At 47.5% G+C, this 27,549-nt stretch overlaps 1 protein-coding gene across 1 annotated transcript; it reads left to right on the forward strand.

Moving 5' to 3' along the window:
* The first annotated feature begins 10,139 nt into the window (after positions 1–10,139).
* LOC112402738 (group IID secretory phospholipase A2) lies at positions 10,140–15,799 on the forward strand. The gene is made up of 4 exons (XM_024749851.1): positions 10,140–10,227; positions 13,326–13,467; positions 14,111–14,217; positions 15,654–15,799. The coding sequence occupies exons 1-4, from the start codon at positions 10,140–10,142 to the stop codon at positions 15,797–15,799; spliced, it is 483 nt and encodes a 160-aa protein (XP_024605619.1).
* The last annotated feature ends 11,750 nt before the right edge of the window (positions 15,800–27,549 follow it).

Consider the following 27,549-nt stretch of genomic DNA (forward strand, 5'->3'; position numbering starts at 1 on the left):
ATATATATGGTATATAGGTATGTACCCAAGAGAAATGACAACATACACCCACACAAAAATTTGCACACAGATGTTCATAGCAGGATTATTCATAATAACTAAAAAGCAGGGAAAAACAAATGTCCATCAATTGATAGATACATGAAAGGTGGAATATCTATACATGGAACATTATTCAACAATTAAAAGGAATAAAATATTGATACGAGCTATAACATCGATGAACCTCAAAAACATTATGTTAAATGAAAGAAGCCAGCCACAAAAGGCCACATATTATATGATTTCCTTTATATGAAATTCCAGACAAGGCAACTCTATAGAGACGGAAAGCAGATTAGTGGTTTCCTGGGGCTTGGGGGAGGGAGTGTGGGGTAGAGGAGGTTGGTAACTGTTAATGGGGAGGGTTTCTTTGGGGGATGTTGAAAATGTTCTAAAGTTAGATTGTGGTGATGGTTGCATAACGGTGAATATACCAAAAAAAATCAAATTATACACTCAAATGAATGGTGTGATATGCAAATTATATTTCTGTAAAGCTATTCTTTTTTTTTTTTTTTGGCTGTGTTGGGTCTTTGTTTCTGTGCGAGGGCTTTCTCTAATTGAGGCAGGCGGGGGCCACTCTTCATCGCGGTGCGCGGACCTCTCACTATCGCGGCCTCTCTTGTTGCGGAGCACAGGTTCCAGACGCGCAGGCTCAGTAGTTGTGGCTCACGGGCCTAATTGCTCCGCGGCATGTGGGATCCTCCCAGACCAGGGCTTGAACCCATGTCCCCTGCATTGTCAGGCAGACTCTCAACCACTGCGCCACCAGGGAAGCCCCAAGCTATTCTTTTAATGGATCATAGTATTCAGGTTTAAAAAGGAAGGAAATTTCGACACATGCCATTTGGATGAACCTTGAGGACATGTGTCAAGTAAAATAAGTCAGTTAGAAAACGATGTATACTGCATGATTCCATTCGTATGAGGTACTTAGAGAGTCGAATTCAGAGACAGAACGAATGGTGTTGCCAGGGAGGAGGGGAGGGGGAGGGCGAGATTAGGAGTTCTTGTTTAGTGGGTACAGAGTTTCAGTTTTGCAGAGGAAAGGAATTCTGCAGCTGGATGGTGGTGATGGTTGTACAACAGTGTGAAAAGTAGTTAAGATGGTAAATATTACGTTGTGTATATTTTACCAAAACTTTTTAAAAATCTTTTTTTAAAAAATGGATCATAGACCTAGATGTAAAACCTAAGCTTATAAAATTTCTAGAAGAAAGCATAGCAGAAAATCTTTGTGACCTTGGATTAGGCAGATTTCTTGGTACAACACCAAAAGCATGGTATATAGAAGAGGATATAGAAGATATGAAGCCTACAATAAATTGGGCTTCGGGAAAATGAAACTTCTGCTTTTTCTAAAGACTCTACTGAGATAACAGAAAGACACATCACAGACCAGAAGAAAATATTTGCAAATCACACATCTGATAAAGGAGTTGTATGCAGAATATATATAAGAACTCTCAAAACTCAATAATAGGAAAACAAACCACTCAATTTTTTAAAATGAGCAAAAGATTTGAACAGACTCTTCACCAAAGAAGATATTGATTGACAAATTAGCATAGAGAAAGATGCTCTGCATCATTAGTCATTAGGGAAATGAAAATTAACACCACACGAGATTCTACTACATACTTATTAGAGGGCCGGAAATTAAAAAGACTGGCTATACCAAATGTTGTGGAAATTGTACCTCAATAAAGTTGACTTTAAAAGAAACAAAAAGTTAAGAAACATATACTGCTTCTACATTTATAACAAAAGCGTTTTATATATACACACACGTATATAATGACTATATCGCCAAATAATTCCTAATCATTAAGCAGTTGACCCTGGAGGAGGGAGTCATCAAAGGACATTATTCCCATTTTATGGAGGCGGAAACTGAGGCAACAAGCTGGGCTCAGCCTTGTGAGTCAGGGAAAGCCTGGTTACAGGCAGCAGCCTGAGGACCAGGCCAGTCCCTCAGACCAGGTCTCTACTGCAGGCATGGTGCATGTGGACATTGTGGGGAGGGGAAGAGGACCAAGCAGAAGAAAGAGGGCAATGACTAGCAGCTGCTCACCTCCTCCAGGAAGCCTGCCTATGCATCCATTATTATTTCTGGGCTCTCTTAACAACTGTGTTGTCTTGATCAGGCTGCCATAACAAGGCACCACAGAGTGTGGGGCTTAAACAAGAGAATTTTGTTTTCTCACAGTTCTAGAAGCTGGAAGTCGGAGATCAAGGTATCAGTAGGGTTGGTTCCTTCTGAGGCCTTTCTTCTCGGCTTGCAGCTGGCCATCTTCTCCCTGTGTCTTCACATGGTTTTGTCCCTTTGTACCTGTCTATGTCCCAATCTCTTCTTCTTTTTTTTAAAATTTATTTTTATTTCCAATCTCTTCTTCTTATAAGGACACAAGTCATTTTAGAATAGGACCCACTCTAATGACCTCATTTTAACTTAATTACCTCTTTAAAAACCCTATCTCCAAATAGGATACTGGGGCCTAGGACTTCAACATATACATTTTACAGGGTGGGAGGACACGTTCAGCCCATAACACCACCCATTGTGCATATAGCCCATGGCGATGCCCCACTGGAAAAGAATCAGACTTGAAAGTGAGGAGACTGGGTCTGGCCAGTGCTCTGCCTGAGACGTGGCTTGATTCTTCAGAGTCCCACTAACCCCATCCGCAAATGGGACAGATAATACCCACCATACACATGGTGAGATCAAAGACCTCATGTAAAAGGCAAAACATTGCTATTTCCTATGGAGTGAATGGTGTGTCTCTTGGGTATACCCTTCCACCAGGTCTCAAGAGTGTCGACTTAAATAAAAAACACTCACAGCCTAAAAGTTGAGAGTTCTGTTTCATTCTGCGGGAATTTTTAGGGCTTCAAGCCCTGGAAGCAGCATCTCAAGTAACCCTGAGAGAACTGCTCCCTGGAGGTGGGGAGCTAGAATACATAGGAGTTTTGCAACAAAGTGCAGGTAGTCAGGAAGATCAAAAGATTATTGTTAATTAAAGAACACCAGATATCCCAAGTTAAGGAATTAGCATTTTTTCTATGTATGGGAAGGTGCAAGAGTCTGGGCTCACTGAAATCATTCCTTTGATATGCACCTCAGCTATCTGAGGCCAGTATCCTGTGTTTTCACATCCTGAGGTTCCTCAGGGCTCGTCGGAGCGAGTGGCTGCAGTCTGATGGCTGCTAGATGGCAGGCAGTCTTCCCTTCCTGAGTTTTCTCAGGGTTCACCGGCTCACGTTGGGGGGCTGCAATCGCTGATGACGGTGACATCCTTTGTTTACTGATATGGCAGGAAATATTCCAGCTCTCAAGAGGCTGCGGGCCCCTGGGGGAATCAGATTAACAGTAAGAAATGCCTCTGGCCTCTTGTCTGGCCCACATAAGTCAGCACCTCCCTAAGTCCCCACGAAGTAAAATCTTGCCGCTATTTCTGGGAGTCTCCCAGGTAGCCTTGGGAACCCCAGGCTCTCAGTCTTCTGCTCTGCTCCCCAAACCCACCTCCACAGCTGTTCCTGGAGGCCTCAGCACCCCAAAGCTGTGGGCCTTCAGGGGCCCAGTGGGGTCTCCCTACCCTCCAGCCTCAGAGCCACACCCACCCTGCACCACGTTTGCACCCCTCTGTCCCCTGTGCCCTGCAGAGCCCCTCCCAGTGACCAGAGCCTACGCCTGGAGTTTCTGCAGAGCTCTCTCCACAGGGCTCAGGCCAAAGCCACCAGACAAATCTCTTGGTGTCCACAGTCACACCCCGCAACTCCTGAGGCAGATCAAACCACCTCCACCCAATTCAACTTGTGCCAGGCCCCACCCACACCTGCCCTTTGCAACAGGCACCATCCGTGCCCCATGTCTCAGAATCCTCGCAAGAACTCTGAGAGCTGGACATTCTCATGTTCCTCCAGCCCACTTAACAGATGAGAAAGCAGAGGGGGAGTCAGGATCCACATCGGCCTGTCTAACCTCCTGAACACCCAGGCTCTGCTGCCTCCCAGGATGATGTGACCTTGAGGAAAGCAGCAGGGGCCCAGGCCAAGTCTGAAAACAAGGAGAGCCTTCAAGCAATGACCATCTTGAAGCTGCCTGGAGGGGGATTTTGAGTGATTTTGAAAGTAATTCTGTGGCCACTTGTCTGAGAGGTCAAAGTGGAAATTCCCTGCTCTGTGACCAACTCTATCCTTCAGAAGCAAGAGTCTCTGGGCCTGAGGTGTGAGGGGAGGTCAGGACTTTAAACTCTTTTTTCCTGGGCGGAGGGGTCACCAGGTGCCATGCATTTACTGACCACCTACTGTGTGCCAACCATTCTACCTGTAATCATGACAACAAGCCTCCGAGGAAGCGTGACTGGTCCCAGTTTCAGATGGGAAACCTGAGGTTCAGAGAGACGAAGTAATGTAATCAAAGTAATGCCGTGAATAAGCTAGAATTCGAAGCCAGATTTGCCTGATATCAAAGTAGAAATTTGTTTCTACTACACAGCTTCATTTGTTCATAATCTGGTAGGATGTCTGAACATCTAGAAGGATATCTGGTCATCTAGACGGATACTGGATCACCTAGAAGGATATTGGGTTATCTAGAAAGATTATCTGATCGTCCAGAAGGATATGTGATCATCTAGAAGGGTATCTGAAGTGTTGGGTTGGCAAAAAATTCATTCGGGGAAAATGAACCCGAATGAACTTTTTGGCCAAGCCAATACTTCCTAGAGAAGTTTGAGTCCACTTGCTTTTACTGTCATGATCTTCATTATTATTGATATTACTCAAATTTATGGATGTATAACATATACATGAAAATAGACAAATCAAAAGTGAACAGCCTGGGGACTTCCCTGGCCCAGTGGTTAAGACTCTGCGCTTCCCTTGGAGGGGTACGGGTTTGATCCCTGGTCGGGGAACTATGATCCCATGTGCCACATGGTGTGGCCAAAAGAAACAACAGTGAACAGCTGGAGGAATTTTCAGAATATGAACGCACCAATGTAACCAATACCCAAAGAGACAGAGTCTCAGCAGCACCCCTGAAACCCTCTTAGAAACCCCTCCAGTCACCATGCCCCCCAATGGGTAGCCACTGTCCTGACTTTTTAGTTTGTTTGTTTTGTTTTCTGTTTTGTTTTTGTTTTTGTTTTGTGGTACACGGGCCTCTCACCGTTGTGGCCTCTCCCGTTGCGGAGCACAGGCTCCGGACACGCAGGCTCAGCGGCCAGGGCTCACGGGCCTAGCCGCTCCGCGACATGTGGGATCTTCCCGGACCGGGGCACGAACCCTTGTCCCCTGCATCGGCAGGCGGACTCTCAACCACTGCGCCACCAGGGAAGCCCCTGTCCTGATTTTTAAAAGCACCAATTAGCTTGACTATTTGGGAAGGTCATATAAATCTCTCTTACAACTTGTACTCTTTTGTGTCTAGCTTTCTTCATTCAGCATTATGTTTGTGAGATTTTTCCGGGTTGTTATGTGTAGCTGTGGTTTGTCCATGTGGTGTAATCACGCCATCTACCATTCTGCAGCAGACAGACATTGAGTGGTTTCTGGTTGTTTAATTCACTTACTTTAGTTCTGCTTGGGTGCAGCTAGAGAAAAGTGGGTCACTACCCCACAAAGGAATCTCAAATCTCTCCCTCCCTCCTCGCCCCCTGCCAGATGGTATCAGAGATGAAGTTCAGAAGACCCTGAGGAAGTCCAGCTTCTTTATTTTTTTTAACCTGTTTTCCTCTTTTTATTTTTTTAATTTAATTTTTATTTTATATTGGAGTGTAGTTGATTTACCATGTTGTGTTATTTTCAGGTGTACAGCAAAACGATTCAGTTATACATATACATAAATCCATTCTTTTTCAGATTCTTTTCCCATATATGTTATTATAGAATACTGAGTAGAGTTCCCTGTGCTGTACAGTAGGTGCTTGTTGATTATTTATTTTATATAGAGTAGTGTGTATATGTTACTCCCAAACTCCTAATTTGTGTCTGCCCCCTACATTTCCCCTTTGGTAACCATAAGTTTGTTTTCAAAGTCTGTGAGTCTGTTTATGTTTTGTAAATAAGTTCATTTGTATCTTTTTTTTCTTTTTTAGATTCCACATATAAGTGATATCATATATTTGTCTTTCTCTGTCTGACTTACTTCACTTAGTATGATAATCTCTAGTTAAGCCCAGCTTCTTTAAATTTCCTCTTCCCCTGCAAACCTTCAGTAATTCTGAGCTGCATCTCTAACCCCCTCTGGCAGGTTTCATCATGAATGGAATTCAGGCAATGGGATCATTTCAGTAAATGGGGCTTTGCGGGGAGGGCTGCATCAAGTGGAGGACGCTGGTCACTGGCTGAAAGGACATGTTCTCACCCCATGGGGGTGTCTCTTAGGAGATGGGGGTCCACCTTCTTCTCTGCACTGAGGCTGGGGGCAGCAGTCTCCAGGCTCTGCCAGCTCTTCTCATTTCCACTTCCCTCTATGTTGGGAGGGCAAGAAAGTAGCCCCTGGGTAAAAGGACTCATCTGTAAAATGGGGATTAGGGCAGTACCTGCTTACATTTACTTAGAACAGTGCCCAGCACATAGTAAGGGCAGCCCTGGCAGACCTCTGTTCTAACCCAAATTCTGCCACGTACCTGCTGTATGACGCTAGGCGGGTTTCTAACCTCTCTGAGCCCCAGCTGATGGTAACTATTCTTAATAGAATTTGCACTTCAGTGTCTAAGTCCTCTCCTGCTCCTTTCTGTCCACCACTTGGAGATATTGATGGACTGTGGCCTAACAGTATCACCAAGTGTTCTCCCCACTGTTTCCAGGAAAGTAAAACTACAGACTTGCTGGAAAGTCTCAGGAAATGACCAGTTCCAACTATTATATGCTGCTGATGGAACCAGAAGCAAGGGAGTTTCTAAATTCCTACGAATTTCAGAAAGAGGAAGAAGTTTAAGAATGCTTCAATCTTCTAATTCAGCAGTTTCACTTCTGGAAACCTACTTTAAAGAAACCCCCTTTGAAAAATAGACAAAGATTTATTATCATAGTACCTTCTTTCCTTTTCCTTTTTTTTTTTTTTTTTTTTTTTTTTTTTTGCCTATGCTGGGAGGCATGCAGGATCTTAGTTCCCCAACCAGGGATCAAACCAGTGCCCCTGCGGAGTCTTAATCACTGGACCACCAAGGAATTCCCCATAGTATTTTCTATAACAATGAGCAATGGTGACCTAAAAGTCATAATAAGAAAAAAAAAAGCAATCAATAGAAACAGACCTAGAGACAATGCAAATGATAGAATCAGTAAATGAAGACGTTACGACAGTTGTTATAACTATATTCTATATGTTTAAAAAGATAGAGGAAAGCTTGAGCATGTTAATTAGAAACATAGAAGATATTTTTTTTAAAAACCCAGGTCACATTTCTAGGGAGAAAAAAACACACTGAGATGATAGAGTGGATAGGATTAACAGCAGACTCCAAATGATTGGAACCAGAAGGTTAATGAGATTGACCCCAATCACCTCACCACCAACCAATCAGAAGAATGTCCACGAGCTGATCACACACCCCACAACCCCCTCTCCCTCACCCTGTCTTTAAAAACCTTTCCCTGAAAGCCACCAGAGGAATTCAAGCCTTTTGAGCATTAGCGGCCCGGACTCCTTGCTTGGCACCCTGCAATAAGCGATGCACTTTGGTTCATCACAGCCCGAGGTCAGTAGATTGGCTTTACTGTATGCTGGCAAGCAGACCCAAGTCTGGTTCAGTAACACTATCACTGCCCCATTTCACACGTGAGGAAATGGAAGACGGAGCCTAGCAGCTTTCTCCCAGTGAAGCAGCTGGAACACTGGGGAGGCAGCCTGAGTTCGAATCCCACCTCTCGGCCTCTTCACCTCCGTGTGACGCTACATAGCCCGCGTTGTGATCACCATAATGACATCGTCTCTGTGGGTGAGATTTGGTGCTGTGTGCATGTGTTCTCTAAACCCCACAGCAATCAGAGGAGGGAGGGACTGTTGCCCCCACATTGTCCCCATTCTGCCAATGAGAAAGCCAAGGCTCATGAGGTCAGGTGATTTGCCCAGGGTCCCACAGCTGGTAAGAGAAGAAGCCAGAATTTTAACACAGTCCCTTTGATCTCAAACTCAGCCTTTCAGCTGTACGCTGGGGCCTCTGGGAGTATCTGGGACAGCAGATTTTGAGAACTTTTTGTAGCATCTATTCTGGAAGCAGCAGAGAGAGGTCCTGGCTACTTTTGCTCCTGCTGAAATGATACCAGCCTGGGGGAAGCTGGGGCTCTGGAGAGTAGTCCTATGTCCCATCAAGACCCCAGATCTAGAAGACTGTACAGTAAGGTCCCACATTGATAAGAGTACCAGGGAATGACTACTGAGCACACAGAGGGGAGGATTGTCAAAGAATATGCCAGAGACATTTTGTTTACTTGCTGCTTCATTATTTTGCATGCAGATTGCTTTCTCACGTAGGAGATGATCAGTTGGTGACTCAGTCTAGGAACAAAGGAAAATTCGATTTAAAAGAGAGAGCGAAGAGGGCTGGGAGAGGGAGAGGGAGAGCACCTAGCAGTGTCTCGCTTTTTTGGGTGGACTGATTAGCTAGCAGCAAAGAGGTCAGCCTATGCACTGTGTTCTTGAACAGCTATCTGACGGGCACGGAAGAAACCCAATTTCTGGTCTCATGGACTCTCCATCAAACCTTGGAAGGTTACCAGTGGCGCCTTTGCGGCAGACCATCCCTTTGTAATGCCATGCGTGTCCTGCCGTCAGCATCTCCACCCTAGCTGGGCTGGGTCCACACCATGTGCCTCATTAGGATTCCCATTGTAATCTGGGGCAGACCTTCTGCAGGGTAAATAGTCAACACACGTCGATTGCCTTCAAATTGTGTGTGTGCTTTGACTCAGCAAGTTCACTTAAGGAGTAGATCCTATAGAAACAATTTTGGGCAGAAACTGAGATTTAACAACAAGGGTTTCTTTCACTGTACCACTGTATGGTCTAAAAGAGTACGAAATTGACCTACATGCCCATGAACAGGGGATTTGTTAAATGAAGAGCATAGTTATATAATGGAATACAAGGCTGCCTTTCAAAACATTTCTGCAGGAGAATAGTTAACAGCATAGAAATATGTTCAAGTTATTTTAGTAAATGAAAAGACAGACTACAAAGTACTACCTGTAACATTTTCCTAATTCGGTCAGGGAAAAGTGTGGAAAGAGGTATACAGCAATAGAACCAGAAGGACATACACCAAAGTATTAATAGTGGAAACAACTTAAGCTCCCATCAACGGGTGAAGGGATAAAGATGCCATGTATGTGAGTATATACGTACACAATGGGACATTATGCAGCCGTAAAAAGAAGGATATCCTGCCATTTGCAGCAATATGGATAGACCTTGAGGGCATTGTGGTAAGTGAAACGTAAGACAGAGAAAGACAAATACTATATAATATCACTTATATGTGGAATTTAAAACAGCCAAACATATAAAAACAGAGAGTGAAATGGTGGTTACCAGGAAGTAGGGGATGGGGAGGGATAGGACCAAAGTTGCTTAAAGGTACAAACTCGCAACAAGTAGCAAATAAGTCCTAGAGACAGTAGAGTGAATATAGAAAACAATGTTGTGTTATAATCGCCAAACGTGCTGAGGGACTAGATCTTAATTATGCCAACCACAAAAAGAAATTGTAATTATGTGACATGATAGAAGTGCTAATTATTGCTGCAATGACAACTCATATTATAATATATAATGTATCAATAAGTTGTACACCTTAAATTTGCACAATGTTGTATGTCAATTTTTTTTAAAAAATGAATGGTGATGAATGGATTCACAAGTGATTTTAAATTTCTTCTCATCGCTTATGTTTTCCAAATCTTCTATGCTGAACTTGTTTCTTCTGCAATCAAAAAGTTGAAAAAAACAGATATTAGAAACAAAAATAATAAAATTCCTCATTGCCAGAAAAGAGGAAACAAAGAGTATGGGTGACCTCGTCCAGAGCTGGGAGGGGTACGTGCAGGCTCCGGTAGGGCTGCATCTGATATAAAGAGCTACCAGCATGGAAGGGGACTTCCAGCAGCTGCCTCCACCGCTCTGTGCTGGGATCATGCGACTTGCCTCGCTGTGCATGCTGGTGGTGTTTGCTGGTAAGTGGGGACAGGACCCACAGCTGGGAAGGCAGGGAGGGAAGCGGAGATGCCCTATATCTCTTTCCTAAGCTGAGCTGTTGCTCTGATCCTCACTGCCCTGGCCTCGCAGTCCCCAACTCTTTGGCCCCCTGCAAGGAGCCATCAGTGGCTGTCAGTCCCCTGGAACAGTGGCTTCGGCCAGAGAGCCCTGGACAGCCAAGCTGTGTGGCATACGAAGGCGGGAAACTACAGCAACTGTGGTCCAGCTGAACTCATGCCTCTGGTACTTCGGACACAAATTATAGAAATGGATCTGCTCCCCTCTGTCCCTTTGACCAGATAATAGCAATCTCTTACCTATGTACAGCACTCTACATTTTTAGAACTCTTGCATGTTCATTATCTCCCTTGAACCTGGGAAGAGGGTTCTGTTGACCGTTGGGAGATGGGGCAGTTTCCATCTGATCTTTAGCAGATCAAATGTACAAATCTGGTTCCTAGCAAACGCGTTTTTGTTTCTTGAGCCATCTCAAAATATGTGATTTGAGAAAGGATTTGCATTTTTAAATGTGGTTTTGTGTTATTTTGGGGACTTCCAAATTCTCAGGAGGAACACATCTCCAAGGTTACAGTAAAAACCATTAGGAAAATTGCAATCAAGCTGCAGAAATTCATCTCTCAGATGCAAAGACGCAATACAGTATAGAGATAAAATACACAGATGAACCTGCATTCAGATGCTGGCCCATCACCTCCCAGTCATATGACCTTGCCCAAGTCCCCCTACCCCTCTATATCCTCTTCTGTAAAGTGGGCACAATGGCACCCTTTACATTGGGTTGTTAGAAGGACTCTAATGAGAAAACGTTTACAAAGTGTTTAGCAAGTGTAAGTAATAGTGATGTTACCTCCTGCCACTGCCGCTAACCCTTGGGAGAAAGGGCTCCATCCCCCTCAGTGACAACTGAGGATGGAAAAAGCAACCCAGGCAGGTATTTCTGTCAAGCTAAGCCAGTGCCTGAAGCCCTCATGACCACAAGTTGAGCTCCTCAATTTCCCAGGGCTGGGTTGACCTCACTGTAAAATTATGAGAAATAAGACCACCCGAAAGCATTCTGAATCAAAGTTGAATTTAGTGTTTGCCTGGCAAGGAACAGCTGCATCCTTCAGGTGTGAGTTTATTTGTGTGGTTTTTTCTAAGCTGAAATGGAAAGGGCTAGACTTAGGGGGGACAGAGGTACAGCAAAAAGGCAAGATTCTGAATTCAGGTCCCTGGCTGGCCTCCAGGGTGGACGGTAACTCTCTTGGCAGTGGCCTCTTTCTGGTGCCTTATCACCGAATCCGGAATTCCAAAGGGCCTGGGGTCATTCCTTAGGATGGTCAAAACTTAGCAAGGTTTCTCTTTAACACCCGTACATCTACAGCCACCGTGGCAAACAGCAGTGGCATTGTGGATTCCCACATGCTGGGGACACGACCTGCCTGCAAGTCCCTGACACCACCAGTCACTTTTACCTACAGCCCAAGGCAAGCACCCTGCTTGTGATCGAACCCTTGGTCTGCTGCATGAGTTCATCCCAACGCCACCTCTTCCCATCCCAACCTTCTCCAATCTGGTGCTCATCCCTGGTTTACTACTTACTTCATTTGAGTGTAGCGCTTTCATTATAACATCATTTACTTGGCGGGGGGGCTCCAAAACTAGGGTCACCTGAGGGAGCCTCCCCAGCCCAGTCTCCCTGAGACTCTGGGCTCCATCTGTGTCCTTGGATCATCTCCCCAGCTTGCACACAGGTACATTCCAGTCCCCTCTTACCTTGTCTGTTTCTCCCAAATTCTCCCCTGAATTCATTGACTTAATATATTTTATTTCTCCTAATTCAACGTAATGTATTCCTCTCTCCCAATAAAATAAATTCCCCTTATGATCAACTCTAACCAGCAGATATTATGACTGAAGTGAAAAGTATCCATGAAAGTCATTGATTTCGGGGCTTCCCTGGTGGCGCAGTGGTTGAGAGTCCGCCTGCCGATGCAGGGGACACGGGTTCGTGCCCCGGTCCGGGAAGATCCCACATGCCGCGGAGCGGCTGGGCCCGTGAGCCATGGCCGCTGAGGCTGCGCGTCTGGAGCCTGTGCTTCGCAACGGGAGAGGCCAGAACGGTGAGAGGCCCGCCTACCGCAAAAAAAAAAAAAAAGAAAAGAAGATCATTGATTTCTAAATCACACTGCTTCCCACGAGAGCCATGCATGCTGTTTAATGTGTGGATTTCTCTACAGGCTGTGCTGGGGGTCTGGGGAGGTGGGGTGAGTGTAAGAGGAAGGGTGTCTTCCTATTATGTAATGTGAACTCAATGCCCAGAGACAGAGAACAGAACCAGACTGCCTTGGGTTTCGATCCTGGCTCTTCTATTTACCAACTACTGTGACCTGGAGCAAGTTCCTGAGCCCCAGTGTGTTCATCTCTAAAATGAGGATTAAAGACAGTATTTATAGTACCAGTGTTGGTTTTCTAGTTTTCATAAATACACCACGATTATCTAAGAAGACAATAACATTAGAGGAAACTGAATGAGGATTATATAAGAACTCTCTGTATGATCCTGGCAACTTTTCCATACATCTAGAATACACCAGAAGAAAAAGGTTATTTATTAAAAAAAAAAAAGTGTTTATCTCATGGGATGGATGGAGTCAATACGTCACTAGATGAAAAGATGCATGGTAAGCACTCCCCAACTATCATTATATTTTCAATAGCCTTAGTGTTAGTTGTCATTTTATTTTATTTATTTCATTTATTTATTTTTTTTGCGGTACACGGGCCTCACACTGCTGTGGCCTCTCCCGTTGCGGAGCACAGGCTCTGGACGCGCAGGCTCAGCGGCCATGGCTCACGGGCCTAGCCGCTCCGCGACATGTGGGATCTTCCCGGACCGGGGCACGAACCCGTGTCCCCTGCATCGGCAGGCGGACTCTCAACGACTGCACCACCAGGGAAGCCCTGTTGTCATTTTATTATCCAAGGTCATTGGTTTGATCCAGGTGCCAGGCCTGCAGCCCACTGGCCTCCACTTAGATTCATGTCCTCTCCTTGTGGCTGGGCTCCTTGACAGGTGTGATTCCAGCCCAGGGCGGGATACTGGACCTGAACAAGATGATCAGACAAGAGACGGGGAAGAGACCCATCTTCTATTTTCTCTATGGCTGTCACTGCGGATTTGGTGGCAAAGGCCAACCCAAAGATGCCACAGACTGGTAACTCCTCCCAATCATGCCCTGCCCCTACCCAGGGACCCTCCCCTTTCCTCTCCATCCATTTATTCATTTGGTACTATGTGCTAGGAACTCCACTGAGCTCCAATCCAGCCCCAGCCCTTCTGGAGAGTTCCCCAGAATCTCTAAAGGCCCCCTTGTACTCTCAACCCCAAACTAGTTAGAATACCAACACACTCCCCAGTGCCACTGAACATTGTTTTTTAAAAGTCTTACCTCTTTTTGCCATGATCACATTTGGTTTTCACAGCAACCCTAGGGATCAGCCAGAGGAGGGATGAGAGCCAGCCAGGCCCGGGGTCAGTTCCCTCATCCACCACTTACAGGCTGTGTGATCTTGGGCAAGTGGCTTGACCTCCCAGAGTCTCAGTTTCTTCATCTGTGAAATGGAGATAATGCAAGCACCTCCATCATAGGGTGGTCAAAAAGCTTAAGAGAGAATTCATAGATAGCACAGGTGCCTGGTACACAGGAAACAATAAGAGTTAGCTAGAAAGAAGACTAGACCCTGCAGGCCTTGACTCTTCCAAGATAGGCACACAATTTCTGCTCTGGGGCAGGGGCAGCCAGAGACCCGAGCTGGCCAAGGACTCATCACCACCACCCCCGTGTCCTCTCCCTCCAGGTGCTGCCACATCCATGACTGCTGCTACCATCACCTGCAGTACCACAAATGCAATATTTACTTGGATCGCTACAGCTACAAGTTTTCCCAGGGGAACATCCAGTGCTGTGAGTGCCCAGGCCTCAGGGTTGGAGCTGGAGGCCGAGGAAGAGAGTTCTAGCCTGCATTGCCTTAATGTGCTGTGTGACAACGCACAAGCTACTCAACCTCTGTGTTTTTCTCATGTGTCCAGTGGCAGTAGCTGGGCTGTGGAGGAGAGGCAGGAATGGGGGTAGGAGTATGGGGAGGTCCAATCGGGGCTTTGACCCCTTGTGGATCTGGAAGGCTGGCAGACCCCAGCTTAGATCCCTGACCCACCATTGACCAGCTGTGTGACCTTGGACACATTGCTTAACTTCTCTGAACCTCCTCTGGAAACTCAGGAAGATAACAGTATTCTACTCCATAAAGGCAATTCAAGAACTAAAATAAGAGCAGACATAACGGGCCCTGCAGATACATGCTCGATAAATTACACAGGCTATCGACGTTACTCTTCATTTTTTCATCATCATTTGTCCTCAGAGCAGCCCAGCCAGGAAGCAGCACCACCCTGGTGATCTCTATTTTACAAACAAGGAAACTGAGACTAGAGTGAACTGTTTGCTCAGGGTGGCACAGATGTAAATGACGAAGCCTGGGCTGTAACCCAGGTCACCTGGCCCCTGGGTCCATGCACAGAGAAAGGTGGCAGGTCCCAGGGCTGGGAGTTGAATGGGCTCATTAGCTGTCACTGTTAATTGAGAACTTAACAATAAAAACAGTAATAGTCAACATTTACTGACCACTTACTATGTGCTGAGGGCTTTGCCTTCTTGCTTTAATATTTTATATATACACATATATAGATATCTATTCTTTTTCAGATTCTTTTCCCTTATAGGTTATTCAAAATATTGAGTGTAGTTGCCAGTGCTATACAGTAGGTCCAGGTCTTCTTACCCCCATTTTACAGATCACGAAACTGAAGCACCGTGGTTCTTTCCCCAGAGGCTTTGTGCATGCTGTTCCACCTGCCTGGAACAGTCCCTCCTCCACCCTGACTTTCGGGAATGGGGGCAAACCCTTCCGATCTCAGCTCAAATGGCTCTTGACACTGAGTCAGATCCCACCCGTTTCCCATCTCGTAGCCCCTGCATTGTTCCTCACTCCCGGGTAGCACAGTTGCTGGCACTCATTTCTGTGGTTCTCTGATATCTGACCTCCCCAGGGGAGTGTGAACCTCACGTGTCCATTCTGTTCAGTCCTTTCCCCCCAGGGCCTGCCACAGGATAGGTGCTCAACTGTTTTCTGAAGGGATGAATAAACAAAGGAGCAATGGCACACAGGGAGGCCATGGCCCGCGCCCAAGGTCACAGAGCTAGAGTCAGAGTAGCTGGCAAGGGTACCAAAAGCCATGCAAGGACTGAGCTGCCGTCAGCGTCTCCCTCCAGGGGTCCTGAGCCACCCCTGCCCCGGCTGGGGAAGGGATAGATGCTAAGTGCCCTCCTCCTCCACCCCGCAGCTGACAAGGGGAGCTGGTGTGAGCAGCAGCTGTGCACCTGTGACAAGGAGCTGGCGCTCTGCCTGCAGCGGAACCTGGACACCTACAAGAACCACCTGCGTTACTACTGGCGGCCCAGCTGCAAGGGCCAGACCCCCACGTGCTAGGAGGAGCCCCTGCACCGTGCCACGCCCCCTACCCCGCTCCTGGCTTCTTGAGCTCCGGAAGTCCTGCAGGACCACTGCCACCCCCCCCCAGGATCTAACCCCTGAACCAGCCTGGCTTCTTTAAAACACTCCCTGGAAGAGGGAGGGTCTTGGCCTTCCCCCACCCCGCCACCTTGCCTCTTGGACCTTCTAAATCTTCCCAGCCAAGGCAGCAGCTGTCTCCCCTGAGGGTGGAATGGGGTCTTAGGAAAAGCCAAGGTCAGGGAGCCCCCAGGGATGGTGTTTAGGCCAAAGCAGCGGGCGTTGGGCGTGGGGTCTGGGGGCGAGGTGCGGCAGAGTCTCCCTCTACTGCCGCTCCAGGCACCCCCCTCCCCAGGTCCCCCCCCACCAGTCCAATGCACCATCCAAGTTGCCACTGGAGTGACCTCTCTAAAGGGTGATATTGATCTTTCGGTCTGCATGACTCTACTTCTTAAAACCCCAAGGTCCTCCACCACCCAGGATAGGGGCGGAGTTTGGGACCTGCACTGTCTGGCACTGTGTCCCTCTCCCTTGGAAGCTTGGGGATCCTTGCGGGCATGGCCTATGTCTGTCTTGGACTCAGTTGCATCCCTGGTGCCCAAAGCAGTGCCCAGAACCCAGAAGGGACTCCGTAAATACTTTTTGAGGGAAGGGCTTGTCGACTTAAAAAAAAAAAAAACACACAACATGAGAGTTGCAAGTTAAGTTTTATTTGGGGCAAAATGAGGACTATAGCCTGGGAGACAGCACCTCAGATAGCTCTGAGAAACTGCTCCAAAGAGGTAGGGGGGGAGATCAGTATATATGTGATTTTGGTGAAGGGGGAGCACAGGCCATCGAGCACATTTTTTTGCAGAAGTTTGCTGCTAGTCTCGTGAAGGTTACGGCCAGTCACGAGGAACAGAAATCACCGTGAAGGATTTTAGTGCTTTTCTAGATTTGAGGAGATGCAAGTATTGGGCTCATAAAATCAGCTCCTGAAAATATCTAACTATCTAAAGGCCTGTTCTGCCAGTTTTTCCCAGAGCACAGAGGGCCTCATTTCTGCTCTCCACCCTGAACTCCTTTCAAGGGGTGTTGAAGGTCAGAGGCTGCAGCAGCTCATGACTGAGTCCTTGTAGAGGTAGTTGGCAAGTGCCAGTGGCAGGTGCCAATTTGCTGTTGACAGGCTGGACCAACAGCCCACTCCCTTTGCTCCAGGCACCTGGTCCACAGGCCATGTGTCCTCCAGGCACCCGTTCCTCTCCCGCTGCCAGGCGTTTGCTCAGCCTGGACTTCTACAGCGATGCTCCACTATCCTGCCGTCTCCAGGTGGCTAAGCCCACGCTAGGCTCCTTGGGGTCCAAGGGCAACTTCCTACAGGAGTCTTCCCTGGCTGATTCCTCCCCAGTCCTAAGGGCTCACTCCCGCCTTTGAGCTCCCACAGCACCTTATGGGTCTACAACTTGCCGAGCTCTCGCTTGAGTGGCCTATGATGGTCCAGACTGCTCTGACCTCCCTGGACCAGACTGGAGCTCCCGGAAGATGGAGGCCACATCAGTTTCATCTTTGTTTCCTCTGCTGCCCCACATAATAGGTGCTCAATCGATGCTCTGAGATCAAGGGAGCCCATAATGGAGAGATGGTGGTGGGGCGGGTGGTGTCCGTGCCAGCTAAGCCAGGTGTTGGCTGCCACGTACTCACATCGGCCTCCTTCTCTTGAGGATTGCCCTTGGCTGCTGGGAGCTACCGTGCCCGTCGCCCACCCCACCCCGCCCACCTCTAACCAATGAGTTGGGAGAATAATACCATGTAGGGCATAACTGCCCCCCGCCTCATGCAGGACCATCTGGGTCACACGCTGTGTGCCCCAGTGATCCTCGTGGGGTCAGGCTAGATGTCTTGCTTTGTCCCCTGGCCTATCCTGTTTTCCTTGTCCTCCTACAGGTTTCTCCTGAGACCACTCCCTCAATAAATCATTCACTTGCACAAGAATTCCCATCTCAGGCTTGGCTTTTAGGGAAACTAACTTTGGACGGATGGATGGATAATATTTTCATATAAGGAGTCACGATCTGTCATTCATATGTGATCAGTGGTATTTCCAGCTACGTGGCTGGGGCACCTGGAGCCACCCACACCCTCCTGCCCATAACACACATCTGTGAAACAGCTGACCGAGGGGTTTTCCTTCCATGTGAAGCTCAGTGGCTCACGCTAGAGAGCGTAATAGGAATAAAGAACTACGGGTGCTGGGTTCGAATTCCAGGGAATTCCCTGGCGGTCCAGTGGTTAGGACTCCACTCTCTCACTGCCAAGGGCCCGGGTTTGATCCCTGGTCAGGGAGCTAAGATCCGCAAGCTGCGCCCTGCAGCCAAAAAAAAAAAAAAAAAAAAAAAATCCGTTATACCACTGGCCAGCCAGGTGACCTTATATAAGAAATCTAGGTTTCCTCGTGTGTGAAGTATAGAGGGAAATACTAAAAAGAAAAGAAGATGAAGCTAATGTATTAAACAAGATTAATGCATATTAAGCCCATAGTTATCCCTCTTTTAAAATTAACTGTGTTATTACTGCTGTTGTCGTCGTTATGCAGAGGCCAGATCTGAATGAATGAAACAGGAGGAGAAAATAGTTCATCAGTGTTGCCCTCTTTCCACCCAATTCCTCTCTCCTTTCTGCAGGAAAGCTGTGTATGTTAGATGATGATACACGAGGTCCATTTATTCAAGACACACAGTCAAGAGCTGGCGACCCTACTTGCCCATCAGAGGTCCCCTGTGCTGGGCTCTGTGGCTTTGTGACAATATCAGTGTTGGCAGATACGGACATTATTATCCCCATTTTGCAGCTGAGCGACCTGAGGCTCGGAATGGGAACAGGAACCTCCACAGGTGCCACAACCAACAAAAGGCAGAGCCAGGATGCCACCCCAGACTCTTCCCCCTCTGCTCCCTGGCATCCCCTCCCATTTGTACCGATCAGGAAGCTTCCATCCAAAAACTGTGACTCAATGGGTTTCAACGATGAGGGCACTTATCACCTCACATGACAAGACATCCAGGAGGGAGGTGGCTCTTCAGTGGCTTGATGATGTCATCAGCACCGGTTTCTTTCCTGGTCTCGACTGGCCACCCTCACTGTGCTGGCTTTGTCCCCTGGGTGGCTCCCCTTCCCGCTCCAAGATGGCAGCCATCATTCAGCCCTCAAGCCAAGGCAGGATAACATCCAGAGGAGAAAGTGTTGTCTGTTCCGTGTCTCTCTTTAGTAAGCCCTACCACCACCACCCAGCAGACCTCTGGCTCAGGACTGGCCACGTTAAACCGTGGTGGCCCCAGACCACCATGGAATCTCCATGATGGGTTTAGATTCCTCAGGATTTATTTACTCTTGAGAAGGGACAAGGTCAATGTCCCTGAGGGGAGGAGAACTGCCAGAATCAGGGCTGTTGGGGTTATTGATGGGATTGGTGTTGGACTGGCAAGTCCAGGGCTGGGTCAGGAGGGGGACTCTGCCTGGAGAACCCTCTGGGAGCCAAGCACCTTAGTGGTGGTGCCTGCCCATCACATAGTAGGTGATCAATAGATTGTTGGATGAATAAATGAATGAATGAATCCCAGGTTGGTAAAGACATAGGACTTTGGACCATGAGGTGGGATGGGCAGGTGGGGTCTCAGGGTAGCCAGGACAGAGTCCCCAAAGTAAGGGGAGAACCTCCTGCCCTGTGAGTTCTCATTCTGGGCCAATTTCCAGCTACTGGAATTGGATAAGAGGCACAAAGGAAGGAGAAGCTCACAGGCAGCTTCTGTCCTCCACCTCGTGTCTCACATACCCCAGGATGAAGGAAGCAGATGGAAGGACACAGACGCCATGCTTCCTCTTTCCTCCAGAGTCAGACTCGGAAAAGGCAGGGGCTGGGAGGGGCGGACAATGAACCCCTGACACTGAACACCTGTGGCGTCCACTCACGCGGTCCTCTTAACTCACTCGGAACACTGGAATTGTCACCTGCATTTTCCAGCTGCAGAAACTGAAACTCGAGGATGAGTCACTTGCTGACAAATGGCAGGGCTGGTATTCGAACCCGGGTCTCTTTGGCTCCAGGGCCTTGTCTCACCCTACCTCCCACACTCTTTATTAGAACAGTTGCTGACTCAGCCCTCTGTGACCCTCAGAGGGGAGCAGCTACCCCCAGGGACAAGGAAGCGAGGTTGGGGTATGGCAAAGAGGGATCCTGGAGGAAGGTATGGTGAGTAATAATCGTATTGACAATAACAGCTGCTCTCAGTTCGAGCCCTCACATTGGGAGCACTTTATCCTGCACTAATCCCCTACCCACTATGGGCTGGTCCTCTGTTCACCTGGATGTCGGGTTCCACCTCCATAGGGCGGGAGCCCAGCCCAGGGCAGTGATGGGCCGACGACTTCTCCATGTCTCTGCCAGTTTTTCCTGCTGGATCTTGCTCCTTCCTTCTTTGCTGGGCTGTGCAGGTGGGGCTGGGGCCCCTGTCCCTGCCCCACCGCTTGAGGGGGGATGAGGGTGTTCCCACCTGGGGTCCTTGACATCCTTGCTAAAGTCAGCCCGAGAGCTGACCTGACCCCGGGCCAGCTGGATGACCCAGAATCAGGACCTGCTGTCTCTCTCCCTCTCATTTTTTTCACTTAAAATAAAGGAGAGATTTTAAGACAGTTTGTGAAAACTCGAAGCAGGTCAGAGAAGGCGGTGCGGGGGATGCCTCTCTGTTCCCTCTGCTGTAGGTTCCCGGCCAAGCCGTGCCCACCTTGGGGCTTCTGGAAGGCACTTTCCCGAGCTCTTTGCAAAACTGGCCCCTTCTGTCACCCCGAGCTCAGCTGATGGTCACTCCCTCAGAAAAAGCCCCCCCGCCCCGCCCTGCCAACCTGAAGCCACCACCTCCCCGCCCTTACTAGCTCCCTGTCTCCTGCCTTATCTTCTCTGCTTCACACTTTCTGATGGTTTTCCTCATCACTTATTCATCCACTTGTCTATATCACCCCAGAGCTCCACTAAAACGTAAACACGACAAACTCAGGGAGGGACCACCACCTCACCAGCACCCAGAATGATCCAGAATGACGCCAGAGACACATGAAATAGCTGCTGAACGAATGAGGATTGATAGGGAAACTTACCCTGTTTCTCTCAACTGGCTACTTCCCAGCCGTGTGACCTCGGGCTAGTGGTTTTACTCCTCTGACCCTCACTTTGTGATCAATCAAATGGGGGTGACAACACCTACCTCTTAAGACTGTTTATGATTCCCACGAAAGGGAATTTTTGACCAAATCTTCATCTCTTTCCCGATGAGCACTTCCAGTTGGTGAGAAGGTTGAGACAGAGTGAAAGGGGTGAGGTGCCCAGATTGGAAAGGGGGCGTGTTTTATCACCTCCCTGCTTCCTCCCTCGGACTATCAGAAATCAGCCACCCATCCTCTGCCAAGAACACTCCCCTACTCCCAGAAGGCCATAGAAGTGAGGTCAAAGGTCATTCTCCAGGTGGGCCGCTTCATCTGGAGCCCCTTCCAGGGGCGGGGCTGGGCGGGGGCCAGCAGAAGCTAAGGCTGTCCCCTCCTGTTGAGGATCCAGCCCTGAGATGAAGTCTGCCTGTGCTCCTGGTTCTGCTATGGCAGATTGCCCCTCCCAGGCCCCAAACACCCCAGGTCTGGGAACCACAGTGTAGAAGAAAAAACTCGGCTGTCGTAGCTCCTGGCTTCCCGAAAGGGAGATGGGAAAATGCCATTTTCTGGATTTCCCTGCACTAAGAACCTTACATATGTTTTCTCATTTACACCTCATTATACATGGCCCCGCCTCACTGTACAGATGAGGAAACAGGTTCTGACAAGTTAAATATCTTGCCAGAGGTGACTCGCTCAGCAGGAAGTGGCAGAGGCCGGGGGCGGGAAGTAAAGCCATCCTGGCGCTGCCTTCTCCAGCCCAGATGGGGCACTACTTAAGGCAGTGTGTTTCTAAATCATTATGGCGGACAAGAATCCCCTGGGGGCTTGCTTAAAAGGCCTCACACTCAGAGGATCTGATTTTGTAGGTCTGGGGCGGGGCCCAGAGACCTGCATTTTTTTACAAGTGCTCCTGGAGATTCTGATGCATCTGGGTGAGAAGCACACTCCCCCTCTCCTCTCTCAGTGGGTCTCCATGACCCTCACATTCCCTATGCTTGGCACCTAGAGCAGGCGGAGTCCGTCCCCATGGCCAACCCGAGGGCTGACCAGCCCATTAATACCAAGGTTGTTCCTCCTGGGCCTGCCCAGCTCACTGGACTGAAAGATTGGAGACCCACATTTCAGCTCAGACTCTGTGTAAACCCCGTTCTATGGGCCTCCACTGCATCATCTGTCAGACAGGAGGGGGTAGAGAACGGACGTGTGCACATGGCCTTTCACACATTCCCCAGCGTTTCACACATCCCTTTCCTGGTGTTTGGTTTAATATTTCATTTTTACTCTATTTTTTTCAGGTTTCTTGGCCACACCATGCAGCTTGTTGGGTCTTAGTTCCCTGACCAGGGATTGAACCCATGCCCTCAGCGGTGAAAGCGCAGAGTCCTAACCACTTTCCCTACTTTATTATTTTTTTAAAGCTTTCTTAATCTAAATAAATTATTTAAGAAGGGAACTTACAGCACCCTGGCAAAGGGAAAACTAGCATCAATTGTCATAAACAGAAGGTGACCATGAAAATAAAACTCTTTCTTTTTAAATTGGAGTATAATTACTTTATAATGTTGTGTTAGTTTCTGGTGTACACAGCCACATGTATACATATATCCCCTCCCTCTTTTGGACCTCCCTCCCCCCTGCGTCCCACCCATTTAGGTCATCACAGAGCACCGGGCTGAGCTCCCTGTGCTATATAGCAGGTTCCCACTAGCTATCTATTTTACACAAAGTAGCGTATTTATGTCAAACCTAATCTCCCAGTTCATCCCACCCACCCCTTCCCCACTGCTGCCATGTCCACATGTCTCTTCTCTACATCTGGGTCTCTATTCCTGTCCTGCAAATAGGTTCATCTGTACTATTTTTCTAGATTCCACACACATGCGTTAGTATACGATATTGGTTTTTCTCTTTCTGACGTACTTCACTCCGTATGACAGATTTAGACAGACAAGATGCACAACTGATAGTTGTTGGGTGAAAGGGCAAGCACTTGAGAGGAGCTGAGGACACCCAGCCTCCGAGCTGAGACCACCTTCGCCTTGATGTTGTCTGAAGGATTGGGAAGGAACCAGAAGGGAAAGAGTGAGGCACCCTGTGAGCCAGTGTTATGTGTCCTCTCCTCTGGGAAACCCCACAACGGGGGAAATGCCGGGCGAGGTGATGCTGTAGAAGGTCCTGGAAATGAAGGATGAGGAACATGGGGTCTGCTCCTGGAAAGCCCAAGCATGGCAAGGGAAGGGGGCAGGGAAGGAGTACTGTGCTGGGAGACAAAAGACCCCAACGTTAAGCCTGATTTTCTCACTCCTCCACTGCATGGCCTTGAAAGCGATCAGAATATGCCACCCAAAATATGCCACTTTAGCATAAAATTATTTTGAGCTGAAGGCAACTGAGAATTAACAGATGCATGAAGAGTTCTTTTTTCCTCCTGTTACCTGCCTAAAAGCAGATAAAAATTTCCCTTTGAGGAAGGTGCCCTCTGCCCACCACCCTTGAACTAGGGAGAGAAATGCAACTTTGATCATCAAAGACGGGGAGTCAGCTCCAAGATGAGTTTGCATAAGCAGACTTTACTAAAATAGCTCTTACCTTCCATTTTCCCCCCATATATTTCCAGGTTATTTCCCTACAATTTATTGTCCCTTGAAATCTAAACCCTCTTTCCTTTGCAAAAAAGGTAGATGAGTCCCTGAGTCTAACCACTCCTTTGAGTTTCACTTCTTTTCTGTGAACTCCTGTGCGTGTAAATATTAATAAATATCACGTGCCTTTTCCCCTATTTATCTGTCTTTTCTTAGTTTAATTTGCAGGCCCCCAGGCACTAAACCTAAGAGGGGAGAGGAAAAGCTTTTCCTTACCAACACTGGTCTGCAATTCCCCATTGACACCAAAGCGACCAAGGTGAAAAAGCTCATGTTAAATGGAAAAATAAAACAAGAAGCACAGCTGTATGTTCATCTTGACTGTATTGGGGAAATGTGCCACCTGAAGGGTTGACAGGAGAAATGCTCTAACATAGTAGTCAAAAGTGTGTGTTCAGGGTCCTGAAACTGAGCACGATCCTGGGCACCGAAGCTTTTCTGTATCCTCCGTTCCTTGTTTGTAGGGAACAGACTCCAGCCTCCATGACCTTCCCTGAGTCCCAAAGGGCAGATTCAAACAGTTGCTAACCAGGGAAGGGAGGGGACGCAGACAAGAGAGGGGCAGCCAAGAAACAATAGTGCAGCCTCGGGGCAGGGCCCTGGTTCCACCTCAAGGGATACATATAACAATACCTTTAAGCTCTTTATAGAACCAAACCCCCAACAAATGAAAGATGTCAGCATTCTTCATTCCAGAGAAGACCACCTGAGTCCAGATTAAAGGAACCAGAGAAGCTCATCAAGAAATTACCTGAGACCAGATGAAAGGAGTGCAGGCTCTACACACACCTTAGTCTTATCAGCAGCCCCGCCCTTGAAGTATTGCTATAAAACTCCTCAACAAATCCTCCCAGGATGGGACACACAGTTTTCGAGGGCAGGAGCCTGCTGTGTCCCCCTTTGCCTGGCAAAGGAATAAACAATTCTTTTCTGGTTCACCCAAAACTCTGTCTCTGAGATTTGATTCGGCACCTGTGCACAGAGGCCAAGTTTTTGGCAACAGTCCCACACACAAGGGTCTCCTGACTCCTGGGCATGGGATTTTGTCATTGAACCTCTCTGAGCCTCAGTTTCTTTATCTATAAAACGGGAATTATATTACTGTCTTTACAAGGTATTGTGAAGAATGCATGACAGACCTCCGGAAAGCACTGAGCACCCAGTCTGGCAGGTAGAGACCGGCCTGTGAAACGCAGAGCAGCTGTTGTGACGGTTGTGATTGTGGTTGAATGACTGTTACCAGCCACAACAACAGCATCAGCTTTCTGACATTTCCTTGTTTCTTTCCTCCCCCACAGGGCTCGTCCTCCCCCAGGCCAGCTTTTTAGAGCTCTATGGCCGGATCAAGCAGGCCACGGGGAAGTGGGCTCTCCTCAGCTGCTCACCCATGGCTGTGTGGAATAAGAATGCTGCCTGCCATACCAGTAAACAAAGGATGTCGCAGTCAACAGCGATTGCAGCTATCCCCAGTGGTGCAGCCTGAGGGAACTCAGGAAGGAAACAAAGAATACCTACCATCTAGCAGTCAGCAGACTGCAGCCACCCCCAAGGGTGCAGCTTGAGGAAACTCAGAATGTGAAAACACAGGGTACTGGTCCCAGAGAGCTGAGGCGCATATCAAAGGGATGATTTCAGTGAGCTCAGACTCTTGCATCTTCCCATATAGAAAAGGGCTAAATTCCTTAACTTGAGATATCTAGTTTTCTTTTATTAACAGTACCTGTTAATAAATAACAGTCATAATAATAAGTTAATAATAAATAATAGTATTAACTATCTGCCCTTTATTGAAAAACTCCTATATATCCTAGCTCCTCCTTTGCCTCTTAGGAGCAGTTTTCTCAGGGTTACATGAGATGCTGCCTCCTGGGCTTGAAGTCCTAAGAATGTCTGCCGAATAAAACATAACTCTCAGCTTTTAAGATGCGCACTGTTTTTCAGTCGACAGCAGTCACTGTGGCTTGGGGGACCAGGGGCAGCCTATGGATGATACCAACAGGTAACTCTGCTGTCTGGGGACAGCAGGCAGGCTGGCTGAGGTCTACACTGAAATCTTGCCTGAGCATCATTTGAGCAAGGGGCAGCCACATCGATTCAGCACACCTTTCCTGGGCAAAGAGGGCAGGCTCTGGGGTTCATACCCTTTTGCCCTGTTTACCAGCTGTGCTTCCTGGGGCAAGCTCCTTGACCTCTCTGTGCCTAAATCTCTTCACACACAGGATGGGGGCATTCACAGTACTTCCCCCATGAGTGAATGTGAGGGTTCCGTGGAAACATGGTGAAGCACACTTCAGACACCGTCTACACTGGGCTCTGCTTCATTGTGTCAGGCACCAGACAAGGCAGCGGGATTCATAAAGTAGTCCCAGTCAGTCCTCAAGAGATCACCATTCCCATGAGGCGCTCTAACCTTGCTACAGGGAACCAGCTTGGGTTGGGGAGACTGCCCCAAACTTCAGGGTCTGAGAACCTGGTTCAAGTGCCACTAACTTGGGTGTGACCTTAAGCAAGACATTTTTCTCTCTGTCTCTCGGTTTCCCACCCAGTAAAATGGGATGTTTTGAGGCTATATTGGATCATGGATTTGAAAATATTTTGAAAAGTATAAAATATTAAAAGGTCTGGGGTGCAGAGCAAGATAAATATTATATGATATCTCTTACATGTAGAATCTAAAAAAATAGTACAAATGAACTTATTAACAAAACAGAAACAGACTCACAGACATAGACAACAAACTATGGTTATCAAAGGGGAAGGGGAGAGGGGTAAATTTGGAGTATGGGATGAACAGATACACACTACCATATATAAAATAGATAAACAACAAGGACCTACTGCATAGCACGGAGAACTACATTCAATACAGTGTAATAGCCTATAATGGAAATGAATCCAAAAATGTATATATATAACTGAATCACTTTTCTGTATACCTGAAAATAACACAATATTGCAAATCAACTATACTTCAATTAAAAAAAGAAGGTCTGGAGGGTTCTACATAGAAAGGGAGTCTGCACGCTATTTACAGCTGCCAAGACATGGAAGCAACCTAAATGCCCGTGGGCAGCCATGGGCATTTATTCCTTTTCAGCCATAAAAAGGAACGAAATTGGGTCATTTGTAGAGACGTGGATGGACCTAGAGACTGTCATACAGAGTGAAGTAAGTCAGAAAGAGAAAAACAAATATCGTATATTAACACATATATGTGGAATCTAGAAAAATGGTACAGATGGACCAGTTTGCAAGGCAGAAATAGAGACACAGACGTAGAGAACAAATGTATGGACACCAAGGGGAGGAAAGGGTGGGTGGGATGAATCAGGAAATTGGGATTGACATCTATACACTAATATGTATAAAATAGATAACTAGTAAGAGCCTGCTGTATAGCACAGGGAACTCCACTGTACAGTAGAAACAAACACAACATTGTAAAATAAGTATACCGCAATAAAAATAAAAGATTTCATTTGGTGCTTGGTTTGGGGAAGGCTAGAGTGTCAAAAATGTAAAAAGCCTTAGATCTTTTTAAAAGTGAGAAATCTCATTCTCTTAAATAATCTAGGATACAATAAAAGTTAACATAAACTACAGGAAATTATTCTGATAAGGCAAGATTTTGGTTCCTAGGCAGATTACCTTTTACAATCTCATTAAGAGCAGACCAATATTCCAAGAAATCGTTGTCATTTTAGCAGAGACAAAACCAAAGTCTAATTTTGCATCAGTGTACTTTTTTTTTTTTTTTTTTTTTTACGGCACGCGGGCCTCTCACTGTTGTGGCCTCTTCCGTCGCCGAGCGCAGGCGCCAGACGCGCAGGCTCAGCGGCCATGGCTCACGGGCTCAGCCGCTCCGCGGCACGTAGGATCCTCACGGACCGGGGCACAAACCCGTGTCCC

This window comes from Neophocaena asiaeorientalis, unplaced genomic scaffold, assembly GCF_003031525.2.
Source record: "Neophocaena asiaeorientalis asiaeorientalis breed wild unplaced genomic scaffold, Neophocaena_asiaeorientalis_V1.1 scaffold275, whole genome shotgun sequence".
Lineage (NCBI taxonomy): Eukaryota > Metazoa > Chordata > Mammalia > Artiodactyla > Phocoenidae > Neophocaena > Neophocaena asiaeorientalis.